General features: G+C 57.1%; 9 protein-coding genes across 9 annotated transcripts; 4 read left to right on the plus strand and 5 right to left on the minus strand.

Moving 5' to 3' along the window:
• Positions 1-80: 80 nt before the first annotated feature.
• On the minus strand, positions 81-2004 carry COL26b_000829 (uncharacterized protein; the record flags this gene model as incomplete). The annotated part of the gene is made up of 3 exons (XM_053173793.1): positions 81-1058; positions 1115-1212; positions 1269-2004. 3 exons carry the CDS (start codon positions 2002-2004, stop codon positions 81-83), a joined length of 1812 nt encoding a protein of 603 aa, XP_053042350.1.
• Positions 2005-4063: 2059 nt separating this feature from the next.
• Positions 4064-5955, minus strand: COL26b_000830 (uncharacterized protein; the record flags this gene model as incomplete). The annotated part of the gene is made up of 3 exons (XM_053173794.1): positions 4064-5370; positions 5417-5840; positions 5890-5955. The coding sequence occupies 3 exons, from the start codon at positions 5953-5955 to the stop codon at positions 4064-4066; spliced, it is 1797 nt and encodes a 598-aa protein (XP_053042351.1).
• Positions 5956-8871: 2916 nt separating this feature from the next.
• COL26b_000831 (uncharacterized protein) lies at positions 8872-10219 on the plus strand (the record flags this gene model as incomplete). Its single annotated transcript, XM_053173795.1, has 2 exons — positions 8872-9696; positions 9746-10219. 2 exons carry the CDS (start codon positions 8872-8874, stop codon positions 10217-10219), a joined length of 1299 nt encoding a protein of 432 aa, XP_053042352.1.
• A 658-nt stretch (positions 10220-10877) lies between these two features.
• On the plus strand, positions 10878-11564 carry COL26b_000832 (uncharacterized protein; the record flags this gene model as incomplete). The annotated part of the gene is made up of 1 exon (XM_053173796.1): positions 10878-11564. The coding sequence occupies one exon, from the start codon at positions 10878-10880 to the stop codon at positions 11562-11564; it is 687 nt and encodes a 228-aa protein (XP_053042353.1).
• A 339-nt stretch (positions 11565-11903) lies between these two features.
• On the minus strand, positions 11904-13923 carry COL26b_000833 (uncharacterized protein; the record flags this gene model as incomplete). The annotated part of the gene is made up of 2 exons (XM_053173797.1): positions 11904-12755; positions 12805-13923. The coding sequence occupies 2 exons, from the start codon at positions 13921-13923 to the stop codon at positions 11904-11906; spliced, it is 1971 nt and encodes a 656-aa protein (XP_053042354.1).
• Positions 13924-16507: 2584 nt separating this feature from the next.
• On the plus strand, positions 16508-18301 carry COL26b_000834 (uncharacterized protein; the record flags this gene model as incomplete). Its single annotated transcript, XM_053173798.1, has 3 exons — positions 16508-17141; positions 17200-17592; positions 17640-18301. The coding sequence occupies 3 exons, from the start codon at positions 16508-16510 to the stop codon at positions 18299-18301; spliced, it is 1689 nt and encodes a 562-aa protein (XP_053042355.1).
• Positions 18302-18464: 163 nt separating this feature from the next.
• Positions 18465-19472, minus strand: COL26b_000835 (uncharacterized protein; the record flags this gene model as incomplete). Its single annotated transcript, XM_053173799.1, has 1 exon — positions 18465-19472. One exon carries the CDS (start codon positions 19470-19472, stop codon positions 18465-18467), a length of 1008 nt encoding a protein of 335 aa, XP_053042356.1.
• Positions 19473-20229: 757 nt separating this feature from the next.
• COL26b_000836 (uncharacterized protein) lies at positions 20230-21619 on the plus strand (the record flags this gene model as incomplete). The annotated part of the gene is made up of 2 exons (XM_053173800.1): positions 20230-20427; positions 20549-21619. The coding sequence occupies 2 exons, from the start codon at positions 20230-20232 to the stop codon at positions 21617-21619; spliced, it is 1269 nt and encodes a 422-aa protein (XP_053042357.1).
• Positions 21620-21685: 66 nt separating this feature from the next.
• COL26b_000837 (uncharacterized protein) lies at positions 21686-25439 on the minus strand (the record flags this gene model as incomplete). The annotated part of the gene is made up of 3 exons (XM_053173801.1): positions 21686-23529; positions 23576-25124; positions 25173-25439. 3 exons carry the CDS (start codon positions 25437-25439, stop codon positions 21686-21688), a joined length of 3660 nt encoding a protein of 1219 aa, XP_053042358.1.
• Between the last annotated feature and the right edge of the window lie 145 nt (positions 25440-25584).

The following is a 25584-nucleotide window of genomic DNA, read 5'->3' on the forward strand; positions in this document are numbered from 1 at the left end:
AACCGCGATGTTTCTTTTGTTTCTTTTGTGATAACCAAACAAAAGTTTAGCTTCTATTGGATGAGCAACTCGCCAATCGTCTAGTATGCAAAGTCTTCCCAAGCAACCTCCTCTCCGTCCAGCCATTCGCTCAGCGTCCTCAACATTGCGGGCCCAGTGCATAGAAAGTACTTCCTCTTTCCAGAAGCAGCTTCCTTTACATCACCCTGTTCCATGCGTCTCCTCTCCACCGAAGCCCCTGCCGCCTTGATCTCCCCGATCAAGCTCTCCTCTGAGTCTCCCAACCGTCCCGTGACGAACAGCCTGGTAACTCCAGCAAGCCCCTGAATCCGGTCAAGAACATACTTGACAAACTTCAAGTCGTCGCTCTTGACGCTCCACAAGACCTTCAACCGTCCCCCGGACCTCAGTACCCCCTCCGCCTGAGCCATCACCGGCGTGATCCCCACGCCCGCCGCAACGAAGACCTCTTCTTCAGCACCTGGGGACCTCCCCATCCTGAAAGCCTCTTCACCGCCAAAGCCCAGCACCGGTATCTCCAGCGGCACCCTCGTGTTCCACTTCCAGAGGAACCCCGTCACGGGCCCCTTTTTCCTGGCCGTGATCTCCACCGTCTGCCCCGCCCCGCGCTGGTTCGACACCGTGAACGTCCGCACGTAGTCGTCGTTCAGGCTCTGCGGCTCGTCGTCGCGCATGTGACTCCATCCCACGTCCAGCTCCGGAGCAAAGTCGAGCGTGACGTATTGTCCGGGCTCCCACCGCCCTGCCGGCTCCAGCCCAAACGTGAACCTCGCGACGGTGGGTGTGATGATCTCACGGGACAATAGCGTCGCTGTGCCTGCGGCTGACGCTGCCGCTGCCGCTGGTGGCTGATGTTGCTCGGTGTGCAAGTGGCGAATGGGCGGGTTGTATGGCGACGGCTCGAGAGGGGCACCGGTGAAGGGCAGACCAGACTTGACAAAGACGGCCGAAGACGCGGTGATCTTGATCGCCAGCTTGGTGCGTGGCAGGTAGGCTGCCGCGTCCTGTCCCACGAGGATCGACGCCGTTCCCGTAATCTTGCATTGGTTAGTTTCTTCTTCGACAGACACAGCTGCGTTGGAGCGGGACGTACGTAAAGGACATCAGACGTGTCAAAATCTGGGATTGCAACGCCGACGCGGGGGTTGACTCTCAAATTGCCCAAGGTTTGGTATAACCTGTTTCCAGAGACTACGGCTTGTCAGCGGCCGTTCTGATGCTGCGCTGAGCAGGGTGATGCAACTCACATTCCGGGTAGATTATCTCCACGCCCCCGTCATCGTTCCTCGCAACCCGCACGAAGCCCTTGGAACCCCCACGGTGATTTGTATCCATGGTCTCGCCGGTGCCGCTGGATAGGAAGACCATATCAGCCCGTGTCACCACGGCGGCGGCATCCTCGGATAACGGCAGTCCCCGTTCGACCCGCCCCTTGACCAGCGACTCTCTTTCTCTCACATCCTTCTTGTTGAGATACTTTGGGCAGTTGCCGAGGCTCTCGTCAACCTTGACCGCAATCTGCAACTCGCCCCCTCCATTGCCATTGACAGTCGTAACAGCACCAGCAACCATCTTCCCACCAAACTTTACCCGATCCCTGGTGCTCAAGTCAATAGCCAGCCCGGAGACAACCTTCCCCTCCCCTCCTCCCGGTTGCACAACCTCGCCCTCTTTGATCTCCCTCTCCTCGCCTCCCCACAGGGCTCTTATAACGGGGTCATCCGCAACGTCAACCTTGCTCCGCACACCAAGCACATCCTCCGCGATAGGCCTCGCAACAGCCCCCGCGTTCCCACCCCAGAGCGTCGTCCACGGGCGGTCCTCGTTGTCGAGCGTGCCGAGAGCCAACAGCGGCGCCGCGGCGATGCGGTACCCGTAGGACGCCGGCAGCCCCGCGGACGTAGGGTTCGGGCGGGTGGGGACTTTGAGGAGGTTGTGCACCGCGAGCTCGCCCTCGTGCCAATCAATCGTCCTGGCCGGCATTCTTGTGAATGATCCGAAAAATATGCTATCGTGTGCGATGAAGTTTGACGCAAACAGGCTGCTGAGCAGAAGAGTGTAATTCATCCGAGTTGTGTGTCGTGAAGATCCAAAGTCGCTCGTCCGTGGACTGCGGAACGAATTCCTTTTCAGTTGCGACCCCCAATTGAGATCAAGCGCGCCCTTCGTATAATCCTACCATGACTACAGTCATGGCTGATGAAATTGTTTTCCTCGTCAGCTCGGGATCTGAGGTTGACATGGCGGTGACAAATCAAGCACCCAAAGGGCGCGCATCGCAGCACGCCATGTCGAGCACGTCGAGGGGACGCCGAAACGTCCCTGACGCCCCTAGCGCCGCACCCATTTGCGTTTAACATTTCCGAAACCCCTATTAATACGCGATTTTCAGGTTTTTTACCCGCCACCACTTTTACCACGTCACAACACATTTAATTATATTAATTAATACCTTCTTTTCATCGTTTTTAACTATTATTATCATCTTTCGTTATATCTATATTAATTATATTAATTATACGCTATATTAGAAGGGGAACTAATAATCTTAGCCTATATATATATATATATATATAAATATATTATATCACTTACCTTATTACCCTATTTAGTAATTAGCCTAAAGTATTTAAAAATCATATTAAAATATATTATAAAGAATTAAATTATTACTAGTTATAGAAGTTATAGTTATAATATAAAGTAATATTTTTATATTAATAGTTCTATAACTATAAAGTATTATAGCTTATTCTTTAAGCTATAGATATATAGTAGCTAATAGTATAATATAAATAAGATTATACTAATATCTCTATTCTTACTTACCATCTACTAACTATTCAATTATTTAAGCTAATAATAGTATTACCTCTTAGTAAAGAGTAATAAGAGTTACTTAAAAAAACTATTATTAATATTATTCTTTAATAATTAAGCTATAATAGATCTAATATAATACTCTAAATAAATCATTTATATTTATTATAAAGTATATTTAGTAATAAGGGATATACTAAAGTCTTTTAGTTAACTATATAGTTCTAATAACTATAAAATAATATTAATATATAAATAAGTAATCCTCAAACTACTTTATAATGAAGAGGATTACTATTTTAATAAGATATAAAGTTTCCTTATTAATAAGTTTAATCTATATACATTACTCTCTATTATTTTATATTACTTTTAGTTAATATAACTAACTATATATATATAATCTTTTTATTATATTAAATCTCTTAGTCTATATATCAAACTAGATTATATTAATATTAATATATACTTACTAGCTAGAGGTATTTTATATTGATAAGATTAGCCCTTAGATATAAATATAATACTAGAAATTATACTAATAGAACTTAATACTAATTATTAAGTATAAATAACTTTAATTACTATTCAGCTAGTTAAAAAGGATAAAAAACGCGTTATTAATTAACTGCGTTAACGTAATAAAAGTAGTAGCAAGCAAAAAACCCAAAAATCGCGCATTAACAGGGGTTTCGGAAATATTAAACGCAAATAGGTGCACCCTCTAGTTACTTACACCACACTGGACATTATTAAGGTTTCAGCCCCGCTGCTTACCCCAGCATTCCGGGGACCCTGCAGCTTTAACCAGGGGATGTCATCACGAATGCAGGCGTACAACAGATCGTCATCAACGTTGTATTTTACTAAAAGTACAAGTGCGATTCTTTCTCTCTCTTCCGGCCGTGAACATGACCCTTGCTGACGCCGAGGGATACGCCCTTTTCCTAATGGTACACTGAGAACTGGGTAGAAGTAAAAGTCGGGGGTATCGAAAGGATGGTTAGTCGTAAGGAAGAAGCGAATCCAGATCTTGGTCCAAGCTCTTTGATCCAAGTCTGCCAAGCCCAAGGGGGGCTGGATAGGTAGAATGGCTGTAAACCCGTTCGCGAAAGATGGAAGCGTCCTGTGACAACTGCAAAAAGTGGACGCCCAGGAATCATAAAGACATTATGAAAAGAAAATGCTGGTTTGAACCGAACCCAATGCTCCTCTATGAACCCTAGTACCGCGGGCCCTGTTGAGCCTCCACGTCGTCGTTGTAGCCGCCGTAACCCTGGTTGTTTCGTGGAGGTCTCTGGCTCTGAGACGTTCCCGGACGGGCAAAGTAGTCCTGCTGCGGTCGAACAGGCACTGGCGCCGTCATGTTCCGCGTGGGAGCAGTGGGCGGGCCGCGAGGGGGGACGGGGCCGGTGGCGCTCCGTTGGGGGTTGGCGTTGTACGGCTGGTAGGCCTGGTATCCCGGGCCGTTCATCGCGGGACCGCGAGGGGCCGCAGAGCGCGCCGAGTAGGTCGACGGCGCAGGGCTGGCTCGGCCGTTGGACTGACTGGAGTAGTCGTCGTAGGTGGCCCTGGGAGGAGGCCGCTGGTTGTAGCTTCTGGTGCTGCCACCAGTGTTGGTTCGGGCAGGAGGCGGGAAGGGTGGCATCGTATCCGGAGAGTAAGTTGCGGGGCTCTCCGAGATATTTCGCAGCGAACTTTGCGAGTTGGTGTGCACATGTGACAGCGCGGGGCGGAAGCTTCTTTGCGAGTTCGAGGTACCCGGGCGAACAGGTGGGTAGTTGTTCAGGTCCAAAGGCGGGAGAGAGGGAGCAGGGGATGCTGATCGCTGGTAGCCCATGTCCGCAGCGCCGCCAACGAGAGGAGCGCTGGAGGAGTAGCTGGCAGTCGACGTCGTGGTGCCCATTCTCGAAGGAGGCATGGGCCGCTTTCGATCCATGGCACCAAGCTCGATGCTGCCGGGGGTTCCAGGCCGGGACTCGTACGGGGGAAGCGTTGCAAAGGTATCGCTGCGACCAAACATGGGCATCTCGGCGAGCTTGTCTGGATCGCCCACGTTGGGTAGGGTTGGCAGAGTGGCCTGTCGCTCCGGGGCAATCTTTTCGCCGTTCTTCTTGGCTGCCCGCATTTCCGCCTTCTTCCTGTCCGCTTCCTGTTTGGCGAATGCTTTATTGACCTTGGCGGTGACGATCTTGGTGAGAGCCTTGTTGACCTTGCGTTCGCAGTATCCGGAAAGGCCACCGTCGTCCTTGGGGATCCAGTGCCAGAGGAAGAAAACGTAGAACATGACAGCCAGAATGAGGTACAGAGCGGAAAAGACCCAGATGACGAGGGTGAAGAGCATACCAGACAGGATCAGGGCCTGCTGGTAGTCCTCGGTGGCAAGAGACCTAATCTTTTCAAAGAAACCCAGCAGAGAACCCTCGACGGATGCCTCGTGAACGGCAAGCTTGGCGTCGTAGACGGACTTGAGCGTCAGGGCGTTGACGACCTGACGGGGACCAGAACAGACCATGACGCGGATCCAAGCTGTGAATGTCAGTAGGATGCTATGAGACATGCCGGTGTAACTCACATTGCAAGCTGAAGTAGGTGAACAGAGCGATATACTCGGCTCCCTTCTTGCTCTTCGTGAGCTCGGCGAATACGAGAAATCGTCGCCATCCCTGTCCTTTGCCCATCCGAGTACTCTCCAATCGGACGGCGATGTTGTCCAGGTAGCATTCAGCAACGTTTCCTCGCTTCATTACACGCATAGCCCGGAACTGCTCAAAGGCGAGGTTGACGAAGGAGGCGATGATGGAGACGGAAAAGATCCACTTCGATATCTTAAAGTCGATGGCGGGATCGATTTCGGATGACCACTTGTCGAAGGCGAGCAGGTTGACGGCCGTGAACATATCGACACCGTAGACAGCGACGGAGATGAACAACATGAGCCAGAGGTAAAAGTAAGCGAACGGGGTGAGGCATCCTCGCGAGCGGAAGTCGTTCAGAGACTGCAATTGGTTAGCACCGTCACCTTTCGTCAACCACGGTCGCACTCACAATGTAATCCCACTTCTGTTCCGCCTTGTACTGGATGCCCTTCCGGCGATGGTTGAGACACCCCATCTTGAACTAATAGCGAATTTTGATGACGGGGAAAAAGGTACCGATAAATTTCGACACAGTCGAGTCGAAAAGAAGAAGGGGAAAAAAGGAAACGGCGTCGTGAGTGAGTGTGATACCGTAAATCCGGGCCTGCCGCCTGCACACGTCGTTACTCGCCCGCGAAGTAATCGACTGTGCTTTCGTGTTGACGGGCTAGGAGAAAAATCAGTCGACGCAAGAGACTGGACGAGTGAAAGGGTAAATGGACGAGAAGTTGAACGAGAGGGAGAACGGAATGTGGGCCCAAGGGTCGAAGGGCTGACTTTGCGAGACAAGAGTTCGGACCGCGGGTCGTCAGGAAGGCATAGTCGAGCGACCGGGCGTTTGAGGGTGGATCAAGAGGGAGAGGGAAAACAGCCGCGACGACAACGTCAGCTCCGGCTGTCAATCAGTCAATCGGGGCTATCCGAAGTGCTTTGATTGACAAGGGAAAGCGAGGAAGGGCGGTGTCGTGGGCGCTGGTGTTGATGTTGTAAGTGATGTGGGCGTTATTGCTGGTAGGGCGAATATCCGCGTTTGATCGGCCACGCTGGGTTGCAAGGCTGAGTATCAGAATGTCGAAAAGGGCAGAGTGATACAGTGTGGACAGTAGCGAGACTGGTGAGTGAGCGGACGGTCGTCGAATCGATCGCGAGCGAGGGACAATGGCGCAGAATGAGCGGACGGTGAGGTTCTCACGCGAGACTGGAATGTTGGCGGTCGATGGAACAATCGACGCTTGCTGTCGAGGCCATGGGACTGCTTCGCGAAGCTCGAGAGAGGAATGCGGGAGGTGTCAGTGTCAGTCCAGTGTGCAGCACTGCGACTGAAGAGTGTTGGCGTGAGCGTGACCAGCGGCGAGTAAGACGGGAGTGGAGGCCTTCAAGAGGGATCGGCGAGAGGGGGGGCCCTAGGGACTTCTGGGGACCCAGAGGGACCAGACATGACAAGAGACGCTTAAAGAGGAAGGAAAGGGGGGCCTTTCTGGAAAAGCATCCAATAATTGCGACGAGTTGAGGTCGCAGCGACAGGGCCGGGCGGACGTGAGCAGTTTGGCGGTTTCGAGCATCCGAGGCGCATGTGGAGCAACAGCGACTGAAGCGCGGCCTTTAACGCAGGTACCGTGCCCCGGCCGTCCCGAATCGGAATAGCGCCACCATCAGAGCGTTTGAGGTCCCATTTCCCGTCCTGTTCTGGCTCCGTATTGGCCGGGGTCACATATAGGGTTGATAAGGGGTTCCACCGTGTGTTCCCCCTGTTAGCCTCCAGCGTCCAGGGCTGCCTCTTCGACAGTGTATCAGTCGGCCTGTCAGAGCCGTTTCTGCCCCCAATCAACGGCGGATCGTCTTACTCGCAGCACCACCAGTCCACCACGGCCTCCAAAGTATTGCCGCAAGGCTCTGCCACTGGACGAGTGCTCTGTACGAGACGGTACTTCCGTTCGAGATTAAACACGGCCACAGGTTCGCGGCCTCACCTTGACAATCAGCCGCGCAACGGACGCGCCCGCCCAACCCATCCAACCATTGACCCAAGTCCTGCGCCTCTCGAAGCGGCGGGACGCCACGCACTTGGGGGCCATCTGGCCGCGTTGTTTCGACCGTCCTGAATGAGCGCGGCCAGTCGCTAGCCACTCCCGCAGAGTGCAACGTCAGCTCTTCGAAACGAAAGTGCCGCCGTTCAGAATCGAGCGAGGCCGACCAAGAAGCGACCGTCGTCCAGATCTCTCTCACGAGCACCTCACTTGTCCCAGTGGCTTGTCGAACTCAGACGTCTCCGTGGTGAACTTACTCGTCCCTCTCGTTGCAGCCAGAATGGATAATCTGCGCCCGCCGGGAATCCCGTCTCAACTCGCCGCAGACTTGCTCAGCTTCCCCTCGGGACAGTCTCGATGAAACGCCGTCCCCCTTGGCCGTACCACGGTATGCATGATGTCGAGCACCCCCGGAGACGGGACCTGGCCTCGCAAGTGCTTCTTTTACCTCAGACTTGGCCTATGCGCCCCCTCCGCATTGATTGAGCCCTGGACGGCGATGTCATTCAGCTGAACTAATTCATAGCGACACTGCCAGTCGCCCTCCTCCCTCTCCAGCATAGCCTGACATTCAGAAGGGCTTCGCAACCCTCGCAAACAACGCAAGGGCAAAGGGCCAAGGGAGGATCCTCGCAAACAACCACGGATCAGACGGCAGGTCTTGGCCAACACGGCCCAGAGAAAACCGGGCACCTCCCACTTCGGGACAAGGACGCCATTTCGCTTTGCCAATGCCAATTTTCCCGCCCCGGAGGCACGTGGATTACCCCGGGCATTCGGCTATCTTTATCGTCAGTCTAATCTTGTTGAGACAAACGACAGTGAACGGCGCGGCCGATATAGATGCAATGTTTCTGGGAAAGACCATGTCTGCGTGTTCGCCAAGTGGCGGCGCGTCGGGCGCGAAGGCTTGAAATGTTTCTGGCTTTGGCCGCCGCTGCGGACTGAGGGATTGTGGCTACCGCGCAGTTCGTCCGACCGCTCAATGTTCCTGATGTATGTTTCCTGTTCTGCGGCTGCAGAGCGGCATCCAACGGTCGTGACACTAATTACGGACGGGGCGCACAGGGTGGCCGTTTCCGGGCTGCCAAGATGAAAGCCGTTGGACGACAAACGACAATGTCTGACTGCTCTTTGTGTCGATGCAGGAAGCCTGGATGACCCCATTCATAGTGATATTCTGACGGCTGGGACATTGGAGACAAGCCATTGATGCAGATGAAGCCCTGCCAAGTCATCGCAGCGTCCCGAAGAAGACATGCTGATTGCAAATCATCACAATGATCACAAGAGATGATATATGTCTACAGTTCAATCCCTAAACCCGCGATGCCCGTCTTCATCGATCCACGTAACACGCCGCAATGGACGACCCAGACCACCCCCAGCCGACCTTCCAGCTCGTCAAGAAAGTCCAGGGCAACATCTGGCTGGCGAGGAGGCTCGCACAGCACCTGGGATATGCCGACGGCGAGGAGTTCGTTGCCCGCAAGGTTGACGACTTTGACGAATACTATGACGCTGGGAAATACGCCGCCGGCTTCACCACCAAGAGGCAGCGAGAGGTCAAGGGCTTGATGGACCTGCTGTACGACTGCAACATCGGGCGCAACATTGCACACATCTTCAACCACGAAAACATCATCTCGCTGGCGGGCTACCTGCGTCAGAAGCCCTTCCACTCGCAGGTGGACGCCACCGAAGACTACCTCGTCTGGGACATTTGCGATGCCGGCACGCTAGAGCTCCTCTTCGAGGACCGGACGTTCGAGAAAGAGCCCGGCTGCCACATGCCCGAGTCGCTCTGCTGGCACGTCCTCACGTCCATCATGCGCGCTCTCGTCTGGCTCCACGACGGCTGTCGCCATGAGATTGATTGGGTTACGGGCCAAGGGCACTGGGAGCATGAAGACTTGGACTGGATGCCCATTCTTCACCGCGGCATCAACGGCAAGAGTATCTTCTTCCAACACCCGCGCGGCGACGAGACGTACGGCGTCTGCAAGCTGGGCAAGTTTGGCACTGCGTATGTGTCTGGTGCTCCGGCACGTCGCAATAGGAAGATCAACGATGACAGCAAACCTTTTCCCAACTCCGATGGACGGGCCGTGGCGCCCTTTGATGACGAGCACATGAGCTTGCCCGAGATGAAGAAGCAGTGGAGAGAATACATCATGAAAGGCGACCTGGTAAGCTCATCACTCCTGGTCCGAAGACTTGCCATCTAACACATGCAAGGCCAAACGCCTGTACACTATCAGCGACGACCATTGGGCCCTCGGCGCCGTCCTCTTCCGCATGATGCTCGGCTTCCCCCTCCCCTCGCTCGACGGGTGCGATACCTGCGACTGCGTTCACATCCGCCGATGCCAGGACATCCAATGCATCGGAACGAACCGCCACGTTGGCCGCGGCTGCGAGCGCGTCAACTTCCGGGGCTGTGAATGCACTCACCAGTGCGATGAGCGCGCAGATGTCCACATCGACGAGACACTCATGCAAGTCGGATACTCTCAGCACCTCAAGCTCGCCGTGCGGCTCCTCTTGAACTACGACCTGGTCAGCCCGGCTGCCGAGTCGCGGACGCTCTGCGACGAGATCCAGAAGCTGTACTGCGAGTGGCGGGTGAAGACGGAGGACGGGCGGGAGTACGTGGACGTCATGGACGACCTCCGCAGGCGCTTCATCTCGTTGAACGCTCCGAAGGCGTAGACTGGTGTTCTGAATTTTTCCTTCTGCGTGTTATTTCAGTCTGCAAATGAACCTAAAATAATACCCATGTAGTCGCTTCAAGCGCAGGATGACTCAGTGCACCTCAGCTCCTCCCGCTCGTCCTAGTTCGTCCAATGCATCACGGGACGGCATGACCATCGTAGAGCGCAGTAGCCCGCAGTAGACGCCGAGCACTAGGAATGTTCTTAAAATATAGCCAGGGCCGTGATGTCCGCTGACAGGGCCTACGTTCCCACGTGCCACACTAACACCGCCGCCGGGGCGGTACGTACCTCTTCCATGATGCTGCAGCTGTCGGGCGTGTGCCCCGCCACAGCCCAAATTTCCAGGTTGCCTGGGTGCACGAACACTGGAGGCTGCCACAGCTCCGATTCCGACTGCCCGGTGGATCAAATCTCGACCTCAACCCGCTACCTTCGCCAGCTACAGCTCGAGCTCGAGATTCTCCGACAACCCAGTGTCATCTCAGCTCGACGTACACCAGCAAACTACAGTTCAAAGCCAAACGACGCGCGACGACTCTCCCCAAGTCGGAAACGCACCAAACATCGCCCATCAGCCCACCGTCGGGCACCAAACTCTCACACATCCGAAGCCATCACCACCACGCGAAAACACACACAAACGACGGCTCAACATGTCCTTCAACCAACCAACGCCCCCGCTCCTCCTAACGAAACGCCTAACAACCTTCCTCTCCGCCAACCTCAACGCCCACCTGCACACGGCCCTGCTCGCGACCCCCTCGGGCCGGCTGCTCGCCCACGCCTCGCCGCACCCCGTCGCCCTCCTTCGCACCCAGTCGACCGTCGCCTCCTCCCTCTTCGCCCTGCACGGCTCCACGGCCCCGGACATCCCCGACGCCCTGCCCACCTCGCACTCCTCCCCGTCCGCCGCTTCCTCACCGCCCGTGGAGAAGCCGCTGACGATCACGGTGCAGCTGGCCGCCGGCGTCGTCGTGATCAGGAGGCTCAAGTGCGGGCTGCTGTTCGTGTGCATCGGACCTCTGGCAGAGCACATCGAGGAGGGGAGCGGCGGCGGCGGACAGCTGCAGCAGCAAGGTGGTCTGGCGGCGCACGGCGGACACAACGGGACTGGCGAGAGGTCCGGAGGCGCGACGCCCAGCCAGATGCCCGCGTCGCCGAGCGAGGTGGACAGCGTGCTGAGCGTGGGCGGCATCACGACGGCCAGTCTCGGCAGTGTCGGAAGCGTAAACACTGCGGGTGTCGTGGTCATGAGGCGGCATGCCGAGGAGCTGGCGAGGTGGCTGGATGATAAGCTGGGTAGTCTGAGGGTCCCGGAGGAGGGTGTCGGCGTGGAGTGAATGATTACAGGCAGTTTAGGAGGGGAGGGGACCTGTTTTTACTTTCTTCGTTGCCATTGGGAGCATTTAAAGGCGTACACAGGCGTTGGGAAAAGATACCACGACCACGAAATATCAACTTGTTCAAAACCAATGTCTGGTCATTAGATATGCCTACTTCATGCGCCGCCGTGTGATGCCGGGTACGGCTCTATGGATATTTCTTGTTCCTTCCGTTGAATAACCGCCGATTCGCCTGCACCGTACTTTTGTTCAAATGCAACCCTGACCCAAAAAAGAACTGCAAGAAACGCCTACTGACCAGCTCTGCTCCTGCCTCCCTTCCTACACCGCTTCAGGTCACTCGATGCTCATCCGCATCATGCCGTCGCTGGTGTCTACCATCCCCTGGAACCCGACGCGCCCCTTGGTGCCGTTCACCCGGCCGTTGGCGTTGGGGTTGCTCCCCGGCGTCCCGCCCAGACTTCCCGACTCGCTTGGCGCGCCGGAGCCTCCCCGGTCGCCGCTGTTACTGCCAGGGCGGGATCCCCACGGCGCGACGTCCCGTTGCATGGGGCTCTGCATGATGGGGGAGTTGTGCACGCTCATGCCTGGGCTGACGGCGCGTCGCTTGAAACTCACAGGGTCAAAGTCGTCTTCTCTCCTGCGCTTGCTGTTGATGCGGCGCGTGATCTCGGCCGCGCTCGGCGCCGGCTGCGGCCCTTGTGCCAGGAGGGGTGTGTCGCCTTTCTGGGACTCACCGCTGCTGGCGGCCATAGCGAAGCCGGCGGTCGGCCCGAGAGAGGGCGAGTCCATGGATATGTCCTCGCTGATGCCCGAGGAAGAGCCCCGGGGGAGTCCGCTGGGCGGAGGCGGTGTTGTACGCGTGCCGGCGCTGCTGGCTTCCGAGAATGTGTCCCAGAACTTGGTGCCCTTGGAGTTCTTTAGTGCCTGCTGCTTGAAGCTGCCTGAAAGGAGTGCGGAGTCGGTGATCATGCTCTCGGGGATGTCGTCCAGCATCGGCTCCTGGGTGCCGAGATTCGGTGATGAGTGAGTCGTGGCCGGCGCTGTTTGCTGACGGGGCGGCTCGAGGTCCACGTCGCTCTCCCGCACTTGCCGCACGACTTCGGCCTCGCGCCGGGTCTCCGTCTCAACAGGCGCGCCTTCCTCGAACAGAGCTGCTCTGATACGAGCAAAATTCTTCGTTTTGGGCTACACACGGTTAGTACGCATAAGTCAGAGTGGATGAGAGCCAACTCACCAAAAGGTTTGCGCGACGGGTGACTACGCGTTTCATAATGGTAGGTCGCTGCCCGTCGCGGCTGGGTGTGGTCAGGAGGTGGTCAATGTTATCTCCTCGCTCCTCCTCACTGCCGGATATATGCAGTTGGTTCGCCTGCCAGCTAATGCTTTCCCTCCGGTTGTGAGCAGACATGTCCTTGGGTCCATTGCTCGGCGGCGACTTTGATAGACCGGCCACGGTTGCGGGACTAAATCCAAGACCGAGCGGCGGCTTGTACTTCTTTTTGGGCTGTTTCCTTGCCCGTTGTCTCTGCTGAAAGCTCATCAGGCTGTTCATGGCCGGGGACCCCATCCATGGCGCGTTGGGAGCCTGAGTGCCGATCGGGGTCATAGACTTGTTGGCCTGCGGCGTACCAACGTATGGTTCGTCCATATCCTCGTCCATCAAATCGTCGTCGTCTGAAGAAGAGGAAGAGTCCGACCCGAGCGGGTGGGCGCTTCCGAGAGAGCTCGACACGGTCATGCGCTCGTGGTTGCCCATCATGGACCACAGCGAGTTCGTCGTCTGTTCGGCCTGTCCGTAGTCGTTGCTTCTCCTGCCGGGTATGTTCATTCCTCTGCCTCCGATCGTGGGCGATGAGTCGGGCGAAGACTCAGCGAGGGTTGAGTGGTGGAGGCTCGTCGCGGCACGGGAGAAGTCGAGGCCGCGTGAGCGACGCGGGAGTATGTTTGTCGGGCTCGCGTAAATCTGGGAGTGGTCGAGCTTTGGCGACAGCGGCGCGGGTTTCGTGAAGCCGGTGGACGAGGAGGACGGGGAGTTGGCAGGCATCTGCAGTGACAGGCCGCGGAGAGGAAACTCGGACCGATGGGGAGTGACGGGAGGCGCCACGGTCGCCGCGGCGGTGTTCCCGATGTGGCTATCATCTTTGGACGTATTGCGTTCGGCGATGTGCGGAGAGGGCGAGAGCTTCGAAGGGGTGCCGCCGTCGGACATGGAGCGCGTCTTGGACAAGGGCGAACGGCCGAGTATCAGGCGCTGAGGGGTCCCCGCGATGGCGGGAGGCTCGGCGTCCCTGTCATCCTCCATGATGGCGCTCTCATCGTACTCCATGTCCCTCATCATCATGGCGCGGTCCATGGCTGCGAAATGAAGGTCGGGAGGCCAGGCTCTCGACCGATGGGGAATGATATCCGGCGGCAGGTGGGTTTAAACGGTGGACCGTTCGTTCGGTTGGGGGCTCTCGTCTGTCGGTTATCGCTTCGGCGTGGTCATTGAGGAGCTATCGGCGATGGGTGGATATGCAAATGGCATTGTCTGTCGTGGACTGGCAAAAGATGCCCATGCGAAGGGGACGTCGACGCAGCAACTTTACGGACAGAGGTTGGAAAGGTCGTTGGTTTAGCGCAGACGCAGACGCAGCAGACATACGAATAGACGCGGCCGACGATGCGGTGCGGGCGGACGTGCAGGGTTCCATGGTTTGGATGCGCCGAGATTAGATAGGGCGCCCATCCACGGCCATTTACAGCGAACCTTGGCGGGTGACGCTGAGGCTCTGTTGCAGGCGTCACCCTGCACTCTGCCTCGCTTGCCCTGCCACAGGTATCTTCTCACCCAAACAACCAGCGTCGATACTTTCAAACCTTGAAGAGCTGCCGTTCTGCCCCCTCCTCTGGGGATTTGTTTCAATCCACAGCGGCACTTAGCCCGAAGCTCACTGGCTGACGGGAGGTGGTCCCCATAAACGGCGCCGAAACGCCGCGGGGATGGGCCTTAAAATACCTTACCTAGGTGCCCAGGTAGGCGGTGCCCCAAGACTCACGTCACGTTCTTTTACAGTAAGGCTCTCCATCTCCGAAATGCTTAAAGGCAACAAGCCCGTCCATCAGTCGATCCCAGGCCATCGCGTTCCATCGGGGGCCGTTTCAAGTGGATGGTGAGGGAACCTTTTCCTGACTTCTAGCCTCTGGCTCGGACGCCAGACTCGCAGTCTAGCCTCTGCAGAACTTGTCAGAAGGTCAGGTGTGTTTCCCCAAGTTGATGGATGGCGGCGGGATCAACCTTGTCTTATGATCCTGCTTGCACACACATTATGGCCATGTGAATAAGCTTAAGATGCTGGCTGCCATGGGAGCAAGACAATCTTTGTCAGCCACGTCGCGTGTAAGTGCCGCTGTTGGAGAAACGTCCCGAGCATGGGAGGGCGTGACAAAAAGGTTGACGCGGACGTTGCGCAGGCCCTGCAGCCATCGTAGGCTGTTCTCCTGAGTTGTTTGGTGGTGGTGGTGTTCTCGCAGCCTCATCTCACCGATGAGGCATGCGGCCACAGATGCGTGAGCATAGAGTAGGAAGACGTAGACTGGGCGTCAGCAACGCGTCGATCCGCGTTATATGACGCGCACGTTTGTGACACGATGCAAATCCAAGGACGTGGAATGGGGATTCGAGTCCTCGGTCTACGGTGCAACACTTTCATCGCCGTCCGACGAGGGCCGGTCAAGCCACCATGACTAAACACGGACGTCTCAGTCGGATAGATTTCAGCACCGCAAACATGAACGATGGCAGTACATTGGGCCACCGATGAGTCACGACGGGGTTCTGCACCAAAGAGATCTTTTGATGGGCAAGCCACAGCAGGTGCTTGCGGTGCCGCCGCTAGGACCCCAAAGTCCCTTTGGTGCTCCCCCAGCTGAAAAAAAGAAGGATTGGTCAATTTGGCGTCTTGACGTCGTAAATCCCAAAGTGGAATGACCAGGTGCGGTGCGAGGGCCGAAGGGCGCTGGAAGCGACCAATCACCGGGGACGGCGCCGTGTCAGTCGGACATGTTTACACGCCGACCTCCGAGAGGGCCCGACCGACATCTAGGCTTTTCCGCCGCCATTGCTTGCTCCTTTCCCTGCGGTCTGACTTGCCTCGCTACCGGCCCACTACCACATGGCTGGAACTCCCGAAGACTCACTCGCTCTACTCCGTATGATGAATTCCCCCCCGCTGCAGCACTCGTAAATCTTCTTTCGTGTGATCCATGGGCCCCCGGACTACTCAGACATGCCCCGGCCCACGTTGTTGCAGCTGGAGCATCCCACTGGCACGTAACAGAATATGATCGTAACTGCGGCGACGGCCATGTAGTCATCATCATCCATCTGGACAATCGGGCAGATTTTTCTTTTCCATCCGATACTGACCCCGACCCCTGCGTGGCCCTCAATTTTTGTCCGTACCCTCGTCCGCCCTTTGGCACTTTCCACCCACCCAAACGCAGACAAGCTCATGCTAATGGGCTAGTTGGCCCTTGGCTTCATGTACTCGTGCTTTGTGAGTCGGCAGCCTGGACCATCCCCCACCATCCCTGTGGCTTGCAAACACGTCCAGATCGGGATGGGGCCTGGTCATGGTCGGTGCTGGTCCGCGCTGCTACCCGATGTGATGTTGCACTTGGGAAATTTCACGATCTGAGATGCAATGTAGGGGACCGCCCGAGGTCGTTAAGTACGCCCGCTTCCCGCCGTCATTCTTTTTTGCTTTCGTCCGTTCTTGCTGTATCATCTTTCAGGGTTGATCTTTCCTTTTGCACGCCGAAAAGGTAGATCCCACCAAGGTCCTTTCAACCTTGTCTCGACTTATAAGTGATCCCCCCCCCCTTTGACCTTCACACCCTTTCCTCAGAGACAGCTTCCTTCCCACCTTCTATCGCTACTGGGAAGCTTCGCCAACATGGATACGAAGCATCGCGACGACAAACTCGGCGAGACCACCTCTGCCGACCCCTCGATCCTCACCGAGAAGCCTGCCCACGACCTCAACGCTGCCGATACAAAGGCACCCTCAACCCACCAGTCCAGCGAGGATGAGGTCGAGTACCCACACGGCCTGAAGCTCATTCTCATCATCATCGCCCTCTGCCTCGCCGTCTTCCTCGTCGCCCTCGACCAGACCATCATCGCCCCAGCTCTCGGCGCCATCACCTCGGAATATGGCAGCGTCAAGGACATTGGCTGGTACGGCTCGGCTTACCTGCTGACCACCACCGCCCTCCAGCCAATGTACGGCACCGTCTATAAGCTGTTCAGCGTCAAGTACATCTACATCGCCGCCATCGCCGTGTTCGAGATTGGTTCCCTGGTCTGCGCCCTCGCACCGAATTCGACCGCCTTCATTATTGGGCGCGCCGTCGCCGGCATTGGCACGGCCGGCTTGTTCTCGGGTTCCATTGTCATCCTCAGCTACACGATGCCTCTGGAGAAGCGACCTCTTGCCTTTGGTTTGATTGGCGGCATGTGGGGTATTGCGTCGGTCGCTGGACCATTGCTTGGAGGCGTATTCACAGAGAAGGCTACTTGGCGGTGGTGTAAGTCTCATTTCCTGCTGATTGCTTTCTAGAGAGCGTGTACTGACCATCAACGCAGGCTTCTACATCAACCTCCCCATTGGCGGCATCGCCATGGTCTTCGTCTTCTTCTTGCTTCACTTGAGCCGCAAGAACAACCCCGAGGGAAAGACGCTCGTCCAGCGCCTCATGCAGCTCGACCTCATCGGCACGGCCATCTTTATCCCGGCGATCGTGTGCCTGCTCCTTGCTCTGCAGTGGGGAGGTGCCGAGTACCCCTGGAAGAGCGCCAAAATCATCGGCCTCTTTGTCGGATTCGGTCTCATGATCATCATCTTCATCGGAATCCAGCTGTGGCAGGGAGACAAGGGCACGCTTCCCCCCTACCTCTTCAAGAACCGCAACGTTGTCTGCGCCATGCTATTCGCCTGCTTCTTCGGCGCCGCCTTCTTCCCCCTCATCTACTACCTATGTAAGTTTTGTCCACGGCCTGTCCGCTTCAACAACTAACAAATGCAGCTCTCTACTTCCAGGCAATCCAGGGCGTTAGCGCCGTCCAGGCCGGCATCAAGATCCTGCCCCTCCTGCTGGCGACCGTCGTCGCCAGTATGGCCAGCGGCGCGCTCATCTCCGTCATCGGCTACTACAGCGCCATCATCCTGCCCTCGCTCGTGCTCTTCACCGTCGGCTCCGGTCTGATCACGACCTTCGATCTCGACACCCCCATGCGCGAGTGGTTCGGCTACCAGGTCCTCGCGGGCCTCGGCATCGGCGCAGGCTTCCAGATCGGCGTCCTCGTGGTCCAGACCGTGCTCCCTCTCGAAGAGGTCCCCGTCGCGACGGCCGTCGTCCAGTTCTTCCAGTCGTTTGGCGGCGCCATCATGATCGCCGTCGCCCAGAGTCTGTTCCAGACCGGTCTTGTCAACGGGGTCGCCACCCGCGTCCCCGACCTCGACCCGTCCATCTTCATCAACGCCGGCGCCGACCAAGTCCGCAGCATCTTGACTCAGATGGGGCGTCAGGACGCAATTGACGCGGTTTTGGAGTCGTACATGGTTGGTTTGAGACACACGTACTACGTCACCGTTGCATGTGCTGCGGCCGCTTTTGTTGCGTGCTTGGGTCTGCAGTGGAAGAGTGTCAAGAAGGAGGGCAAGGGGCCCGCGGTTGCTGCTGTTTAGATGGATAACATCACTGTACGATACTTGTTTTTTTTTTAGAGGATACCCGGGCTAGACCTCACTCTACCTAGACTAGAGATTGTAATAACGACTACACATAGAGTCGATTAATGATTTATGTATCCAAGAAAACCCTCTATCCAAGCTTTGCTACTAATCAGTCTCATTGGGTATCATCAGGCGGCAAATCCCATCCTCTCTTCGTGCCCTTCCCCTTGCTTTCTGTCCTCGCCTCACCACCCACAAAGCTTAGCACCCACTCCCACACCCTCCTCGTCTTAACCAGCTGCGGATGCGCCCTCCCCTCCCCTTGGCTCTCCAGATCCTTGCGTCTGTAGTACCCGCCCTCGTCGCCCTCCCCCATCCTCCTCCGGTAGAGCACCGTAGTCCGCGTCAGTCCCTTCCGGAGACTCTGGCCGTAGACCTTGCCCCGGAACACATGCAGCGCGACATTCTGCATCAGCACCACGTCCTGCCTCCGCAGCTCCGACGGCAGCGTCGTCCCGGGCGCGCTCTTCGCCGCGGGGGCCAGCCAGAAGGTCACGCCGAAGCCGGCGCGGGTCTCGTCGCCGAGGAGGACCTCGACGAGGGCCAGCTCGGTGCCCCAGCGCGTGGTGATGGCGCGGGACGGCGAGACGGAGATGACCCCGGCGATGAGGTTGACGGTCACGGTCTGCGGGGCGAGGCGGAGCAGGGCGGGCGCCTCGGGGATGTCTTCCAGGTCGGAGAGGTGGTGGGATGTCGTCACCGGCGTGCGGATGCTTGTGGTGGTGTCGTCGAAGGAGTCCGCGGAGTCTGTGACTGTCGTCTCGAAGGACTGCGACTGTGACTGGGACTGAGATTGCGTGGGCAGCGGCAGCTGGGAGGAGGGGACGTCATGGTGCAGGGCCAGCGAGTGGTCGTAGAACTGCGACAGCAGCTCCTGGGAGGCGGAGACGGACTGCGACTCGGCGGCGGTGGCGTCTACGGAGAGACTGAAGAAGTGCGCTGGGGGCTGGAAGGCGGAGGGCAGGCCGTGGTGCTGGGAGTAGCCCGTCACGAGGGGCGCGCGTTGGAGGGCGAGGGAGCGCCAGGCCGGGCCGGGCGGGGTGGAGGTGGATGCCGGAGCGGATGGGGAGGTGGCGGACCAGTCTGCCTCCGGGGCGCCGGCGAAGATGAGGATCCGGGGCATGCAGGGCCGGGGAGGGATGCCGTCTGCTTCCGGGGTTGAAATGTGGGTGTTTGCTGCTGGGGGAATGTGTGTGGAGGTGCAGAATGAGTGGGGGGCATGCACTGCCATGGATCGCGGGGTAGATTATGAATCTGGGCGTTGACTGTAGCGGCAGCAGCGTTCAAGGGGCAGTCACACAGAGGTTCACATCAACCCCTTCGACCACCCGCCGTCTTACCCTGAAGAACAGATGAAAAAGGAGAGCGTGCCACGCCAGGCGCAGGATTGACAGCTAGGTTACGCCAGCCGTGCTCGGGAACTCAATTCATTCACACGCCCTCCCTTCCCTGTGTTCCTGTCCAACGGCGATACAGGCAGGCAAAAAGGAAAGAAGCGCGACGGTTGCCGGTTTCATTTGGTTTTACCGACGATAACTGCCGCCGCCGCGCTCCTGTCTCGGGGAGATGCAGAGTGGCTACTCTATTAGTGTTTTGAGCTGTCCCCGGGCTGTACAGTAGGCTGGGATGCCGGCGCTGGTACCTCGGCATCTTGCTCCACAGAACCCCCAGAATTCCCCAGACGTCCCAATGTTGCCGGGGCCCTCGGTCTAATGTCGCAACTTCAACTCCGAATCACCTCCAACGAACGCTACTTGGAGAACTTTTTGGTGTTTTCTCATCAATCTCAATCATCAGACGACTACTGCATCTCAGTGACACGCTTCGGCCACGCGTAAAGGTTGAACTAGCCAGAGTTTTGGTGGCGCCCGGAAGCCACAATGTCACCCTCGTCCGTCTTCCACATCAAGGAACACGTCCTCGACGCCTCACACATTCGCGAATTCCCACGCGCCCTCGCAAACTCACAAGACGATGTGCTCAAGCTGGCCGTGAAGGAGTACATCCCCAAGGATAACCCGAACCCGCAGCCTGGGGATGTGACCATCATCGGCGCGCACGCCAATGGGTTTCCCAAGGTAGCTCTTATCCAAATCTCATTTCATCGTCTCAACATTCAAAAGCAGCCTACACAAATCTACACATCTCATGACTTCCTTGATTTAAATGAGATCAATCCACCGCTGACACCGCACCCAGGAACTCTATGAGGCTCTCTGGGAAGACCTCCACGCCGAGTCCAAAAAGTCAAACTTCCGCATCCGCTCAATCATCATCGCCGACGCCGCGTGGCAGGGCGCCTCCTCCGTCCTCAACGAGGGCAAGCTCGGCAACGACCCCGGCTGGTTCGACCACCCGCGCGACCTCGTGCACGTCGTCAACACCCTGCGGCCCCCGCGGCCCCTCGTCGGCGTCGGCCACTCCTTCGGCGGCAACGCCATCGTCAACGTCGCCCTCATCAACCCGCGCCTCTTCTCCGCCGTCGTGCTGCTCGACCCCGTCATCTCAAAGTGGTCCTCCAACGCAAAGGGCACCATCGGCGCGAGCCCGGCGGCTGCGTCCGCCTCGCGGCGCGACGTCTGGCCATCCCGGGACGAGGCGAAGAAGGCCTTCCTGCGGAGCCCCTTTTACAAGGCCTGGGACGAGCGAGTCTTTGAGAGCTGGGTCCGCCACGGGCTGCGGGACGTGCCGACGCAGCTGTACCCCGAGGGCCAGGGGGTGACGCTGGCCACGACGAAGCACCAGGAGGTGTTTACGTATTTTCGGCCCAGCTGGGACGCCTACGACGACAAGGGGCAGACGATCGTCAAGCCGGACCTGGTGCCCGACCTGGACCCTTCGCTGAACGAGCGGTACTACACCTTCCCCGTGTACCGCTCCGAGGGCGCGAGCACGCTTGCGAGGCTGCCTCACCTGCGGCCGGGGACGATGTACGTCTTCGGAGGGACGAGCGATTTGTCGACGCCCGAGCTGAGGGAGGAGAAGATGAGGCTGACGGGCACGGGGCCGGGCGGGAGCGGAGGCGTGGAGAGAGGGCGGGTGAGGGAGGTCACGCTGCCCGAGGCGGGACACCTGTTTCCCATGGAGATCCCGGGGACGAGTGCCAAGTTGACGGCGGAGTGGATCGTCAAGGGGCTGGGAGAGTGGAGGAGGGAACAGGACGAGTATGAGAGGTGGGCAGCGCTGAGCGTAAAGGAGAAGACCACTCTCACGGATGAGTGGATGAAGAGGATTGGACGGCCCGAACGGCCTCCCAAGGCGAAGATGTAAATGGTCACGATAGATGAGCGGTTTTTTAGAGTTCTTTAGATGTAGAGTATGTATACAAGCGTGTGACTAGCTGTCTTTTTCTTCCTCCTCTTCCGGCGGGATCCATACCAGGAGGCCGTCCTTGTCGATCTTCATGCCCTCGGTGGGTATGATTCTGAGAACCTTTTGGAAGTACTTGTCCCTGACGACCAGGCTTGGCCGGATGAAGGCGCCTCTGACGAGCGGCAGGAGGCGGTATGTCGCCGATCGTCGCGACACGGGGAGAACGTGCATTGTGGTCTGCTTGGCGCCGGAGAAGGCGAACTCGTCGCTCGGCTCCATGCTCAGGCCAAACGTGAGGAAGTGGCTGGAGGCGTTCTCGATGGTGACGTTGAGGTTGACGAGTCCCGTTGCCGGGTTGGCGAGGGTGTACGAAGCCAGCACGCGCGGTTCGGTGCCGAGGACGATGTACCGCGGGACGAGCATCGTCGTGGTGTTGACGGTCGACGAAGTCGATGATGTGCGGCGCCATTTGAGAACAAACGCGAGGTCTAGCGAGGCCGGCCCCCGGTCGTCGAGGCTGTACTTATGAGCCACCAGATTGAACTGTGCCTCTTGCATTTGCTTTGGTGCTATGCGGAGACCATCTGCGGCTATCTCTGGGCGGGAAACTGTTGTGCAGCGGGCATTATTCTGGCAGGAGAGGACCTCCGCGTCCATGCTGATGATTTCGAGGTCTTCGGAGGCAAAAGATGCAAAGTGGCACATCAGGCACCACTTTTGGGCCAGGCCTCGGGGCTGGATTGCGGCGTCGTCAGTAATGTTTGGATCCTGAACGCCTTCGTGGTCGAAGAGGGAGGGCCAGGGGTCGGGGTGGAGGCGGGGAATGAGGTCGTAGTTTGCTTCAAAAGGGTTGACCACGTTCAGTTGGACAGGCAGGATTTGCATAACCAGTGTTGCCGGATCGGAAACGAGATGGTAAAAGACTCTGAGGGTCACGTCATACGACGTTGTCAGCTGTATGGGATCGAGCGAGACCTTGACACGAGTTGGTTGCGATATTCCCAGCGTGCCGAGCGGCAGACCCGTAAGTTTGGCTTCTTCTTGACCAGCTTCCGCCATGTGTTCGTCTTGGTCGGCGGCCTGGACTCGGAAGGCCGGGATCTGCTCGCCAAAAACATGGACCTCGAGCTTAGCAACAGCCTCCTCGTCTTCAGCGTTGAAGACGTCGAGGAGAAGCTCCATCGGCTCGTTTGCGTAGAACTGGTCCAATGGTTTCGCGAGCTTGATTTCCATTTTTGGTGGTCGGGGTTGTACTTGAATGATGTGCGCGCTCTGGCGTACAATTCTTCTCCTCGCGAGAGACGGGCTGAACCAAAAGTCCGCTGCGCCGAGATCTCGGAAATCGACAGTGTAGTCTAGGCGGAACGCGTCCGTTTCCAGGAGTAAAGTAACGGAATCAGCTCGAGCCTCACCGGGTTCTCGCAGTGGGATTGCCATTTCATAGACGTTGGTAGAGCCAGGCACGATGGTAAGATTGGCAGATCCGCTGAGAACTGATGCCCCCTCTTCGTCTTCTCCAGCGCGAGCGGTTTCTTTCAATGGAACATTCGACAAGGAAACGGCGCCCTTCGCTGTAGTCGCGTCGGACTCAGCTGCGTGGTCTAGAGTGATGGTTTTCAGGCTGCCCTCAAAGTCGACTCGCAGCCCTTTCAGAGTGATGGGCGCTGCATCTGAGAAGGCATCCGACTTGATTGCCAGTTGAGCTTGACAAGTCTCGCCGGCCTTGCCGTCCTCGCCCTTGAAGATGAACGACGCGGAGATGAAGGATGATATGTCGTCGTTGATTGTCACCGTGGGCTTTGACTCAATGGACAAACCCTCCAGCGATCTCGAAATGTCGTAATGCCACTTGGGGCGCCGCGTAAATCCTGCGACGAGTCAGATCGAGAAGGCCGACATAATTGAGCAACTTACTCTTGTTCATCAGCTCCCAGTCAATGGCAACCACGAGCTCTGCATTCCCAGTGTGCGCAGCGGCAGCCCGAAGCACCCAGCTGAGATCCTCTGCGATGTTCGTCCAGCCCTCTTCCCGGAACGACATGTCTTCCCATAGCGGTCTGAGTATTGTGACAATGTCTTTCCACGCCTTGAGGTTCACCATCTCCTTTGCACACTCCAGCGACAGCTCTGCCGATATCCGGTGCTGCCTCCTTGCCTGGAACTGAGACCTTGCCGCCATCAAAAGATCAATGATGAGCTGGGAGTGGTTTACACCCATCCCTTGGAGGGGAAACTCTTCATGGGGATCAGGACACATGTACGTGTCGTAAGTAAAGGCTTTGCTAGCAACTGCTGATGCTGGAGTGGTGTCTGGTGAGCGGCGATCCGATTCAGGGATCGAGCGAGCCAGGCGACGTCGAGCAGCGAGATGCTCTGCAGCAGTGCGGTACCAATATCCCGTATGATGCAGCATATCCCACGGTTGAAGCTTGTCCACCGCGGCGGCCTTTTCCGGTTGGAGATACAGGGTCTTTGTAGACGGCGCGAGACTGCGCACATCTACCCTTTCGATTAGGTTTGCCATGACAACAGCCCACCTCGACTCCCATGCCTCCCAGCCGTAGTTGTTTGTCCCGCGCCCTCGGCGATCTACAAAGTCGGCTATCCTATCACGGTGCATTTGCCATCGCCGCACAGCAGACGTGGTTTGTGCGCCCCAGAGCACACAGCGTATGCCGCGTATCGCAATGGTGTCAGCGAGCATGCGAGCTTCGTTCCAGCGTGGGCTCCAACTTGGAATGATATCCATCACGTCCTGGCTCAAGAGCTCCTCATAGGCTTGATCGTACGAGCGCAGGGCCGCATCCATCTCTTGGCGGAACTCTGCGAAAATGCCCGTCTTGAAATCATACCTCACGTTCCAGTCCTGGACTGAGAGTGTTTGCGAGGTGCTCGTAGGGGGCACCGTGGGCTGCGGCGCTATTCCACGACCGCGCTTCTTCCGCGCGTGACGGCCAAGGTCTCTGTAGTATTCTAGGGCTTGCAGAAACACTGCGGCTAGCATGGAATCCGCCGTGTGCTCAAGGTCGATGGACAGGTCGCCTGGTGATAGATAGAAAAACGTCTTTGTATCCAATGCGACACCCTTCCGAATGTTGTCCAGCCGGTCTTGAACGAGGTCTACCATGGAAGAAGAGGCCGTGCCGTCGGACAGAAGCACGACGGCGAGGCGCGTCCTATAGCCTGACTTACCAAGGGCGGCCTTCAAGTTGTTGATGTCGGTCTTTAGTTGGTTATCGTGGAGTGTCGCAAGCGTCGGGTCAGAAGTGAGGGTGTAGAAAGAAACGTAGACACTGGGCACCATGTCCTCGTGCTTCTGCAACCATTCGGTGTTCATAAGTCCGTCTGGGTACAAAGGTGAGACCGGAGTCAGGGGCGAGAAGGGCGAGTGCAAGACGGGAACGCCCTCGGGTGCCTCGATACCCTCAGGAAGCCTCGCTCGGCGTGGAGGAAGGACGAAGGACTGCCCAGGGTTAGTCTAGAGGACACATTTGAACGGTGTAAGCCGTACCCGACCAGCGACGGTGACCCGAAGCTTGTACGGCTTCCCGCTGTCTCTGCCGTTCCATGGCTGGTTCCTCCCGTCCTGGCGCACAATGTAGTCCCTCAGTGATTCGGCATCTGGGGTCTCGAGGCTCGGCAGCTCAGATCGCAGCAAAATCGCCTGGTCGCGGAGCTCGGCGGTCAGTGGTAGTTCTTTGGCCGGGGCCGAGGTCAAGCCGGCGAGAACAATGTGTGGGATGTTATGGTCCAGGCTTCCAACCGGATATCCGTCCATTTTCCTGGTGGTCCTATGTCTTCATAGGAGGGGGCAGTCGAGATATGGATATCGAGGGGTACTTGGAGATCGTCGCGGAAGCTCTGGCGCGGGTCAGCAGTAGCGCTCGATGGTGCCTCGGTGCGGGATGTACAGTGACAGACTC

Source organism: Colletotrichum chrysophilum, assembly GCF_026319265.1.
Source record: "Colletotrichum chrysophilum strain AFK26 chromosome Unknown scaffold_3, whole genome shotgun sequence".
In the NCBI taxonomy this organism is placed as follows: Eukaryota; Fungi; Ascomycota; class Sordariomycetes; order Glomerellales; family Glomerellaceae; genus Colletotrichum; species Colletotrichum chrysophilum.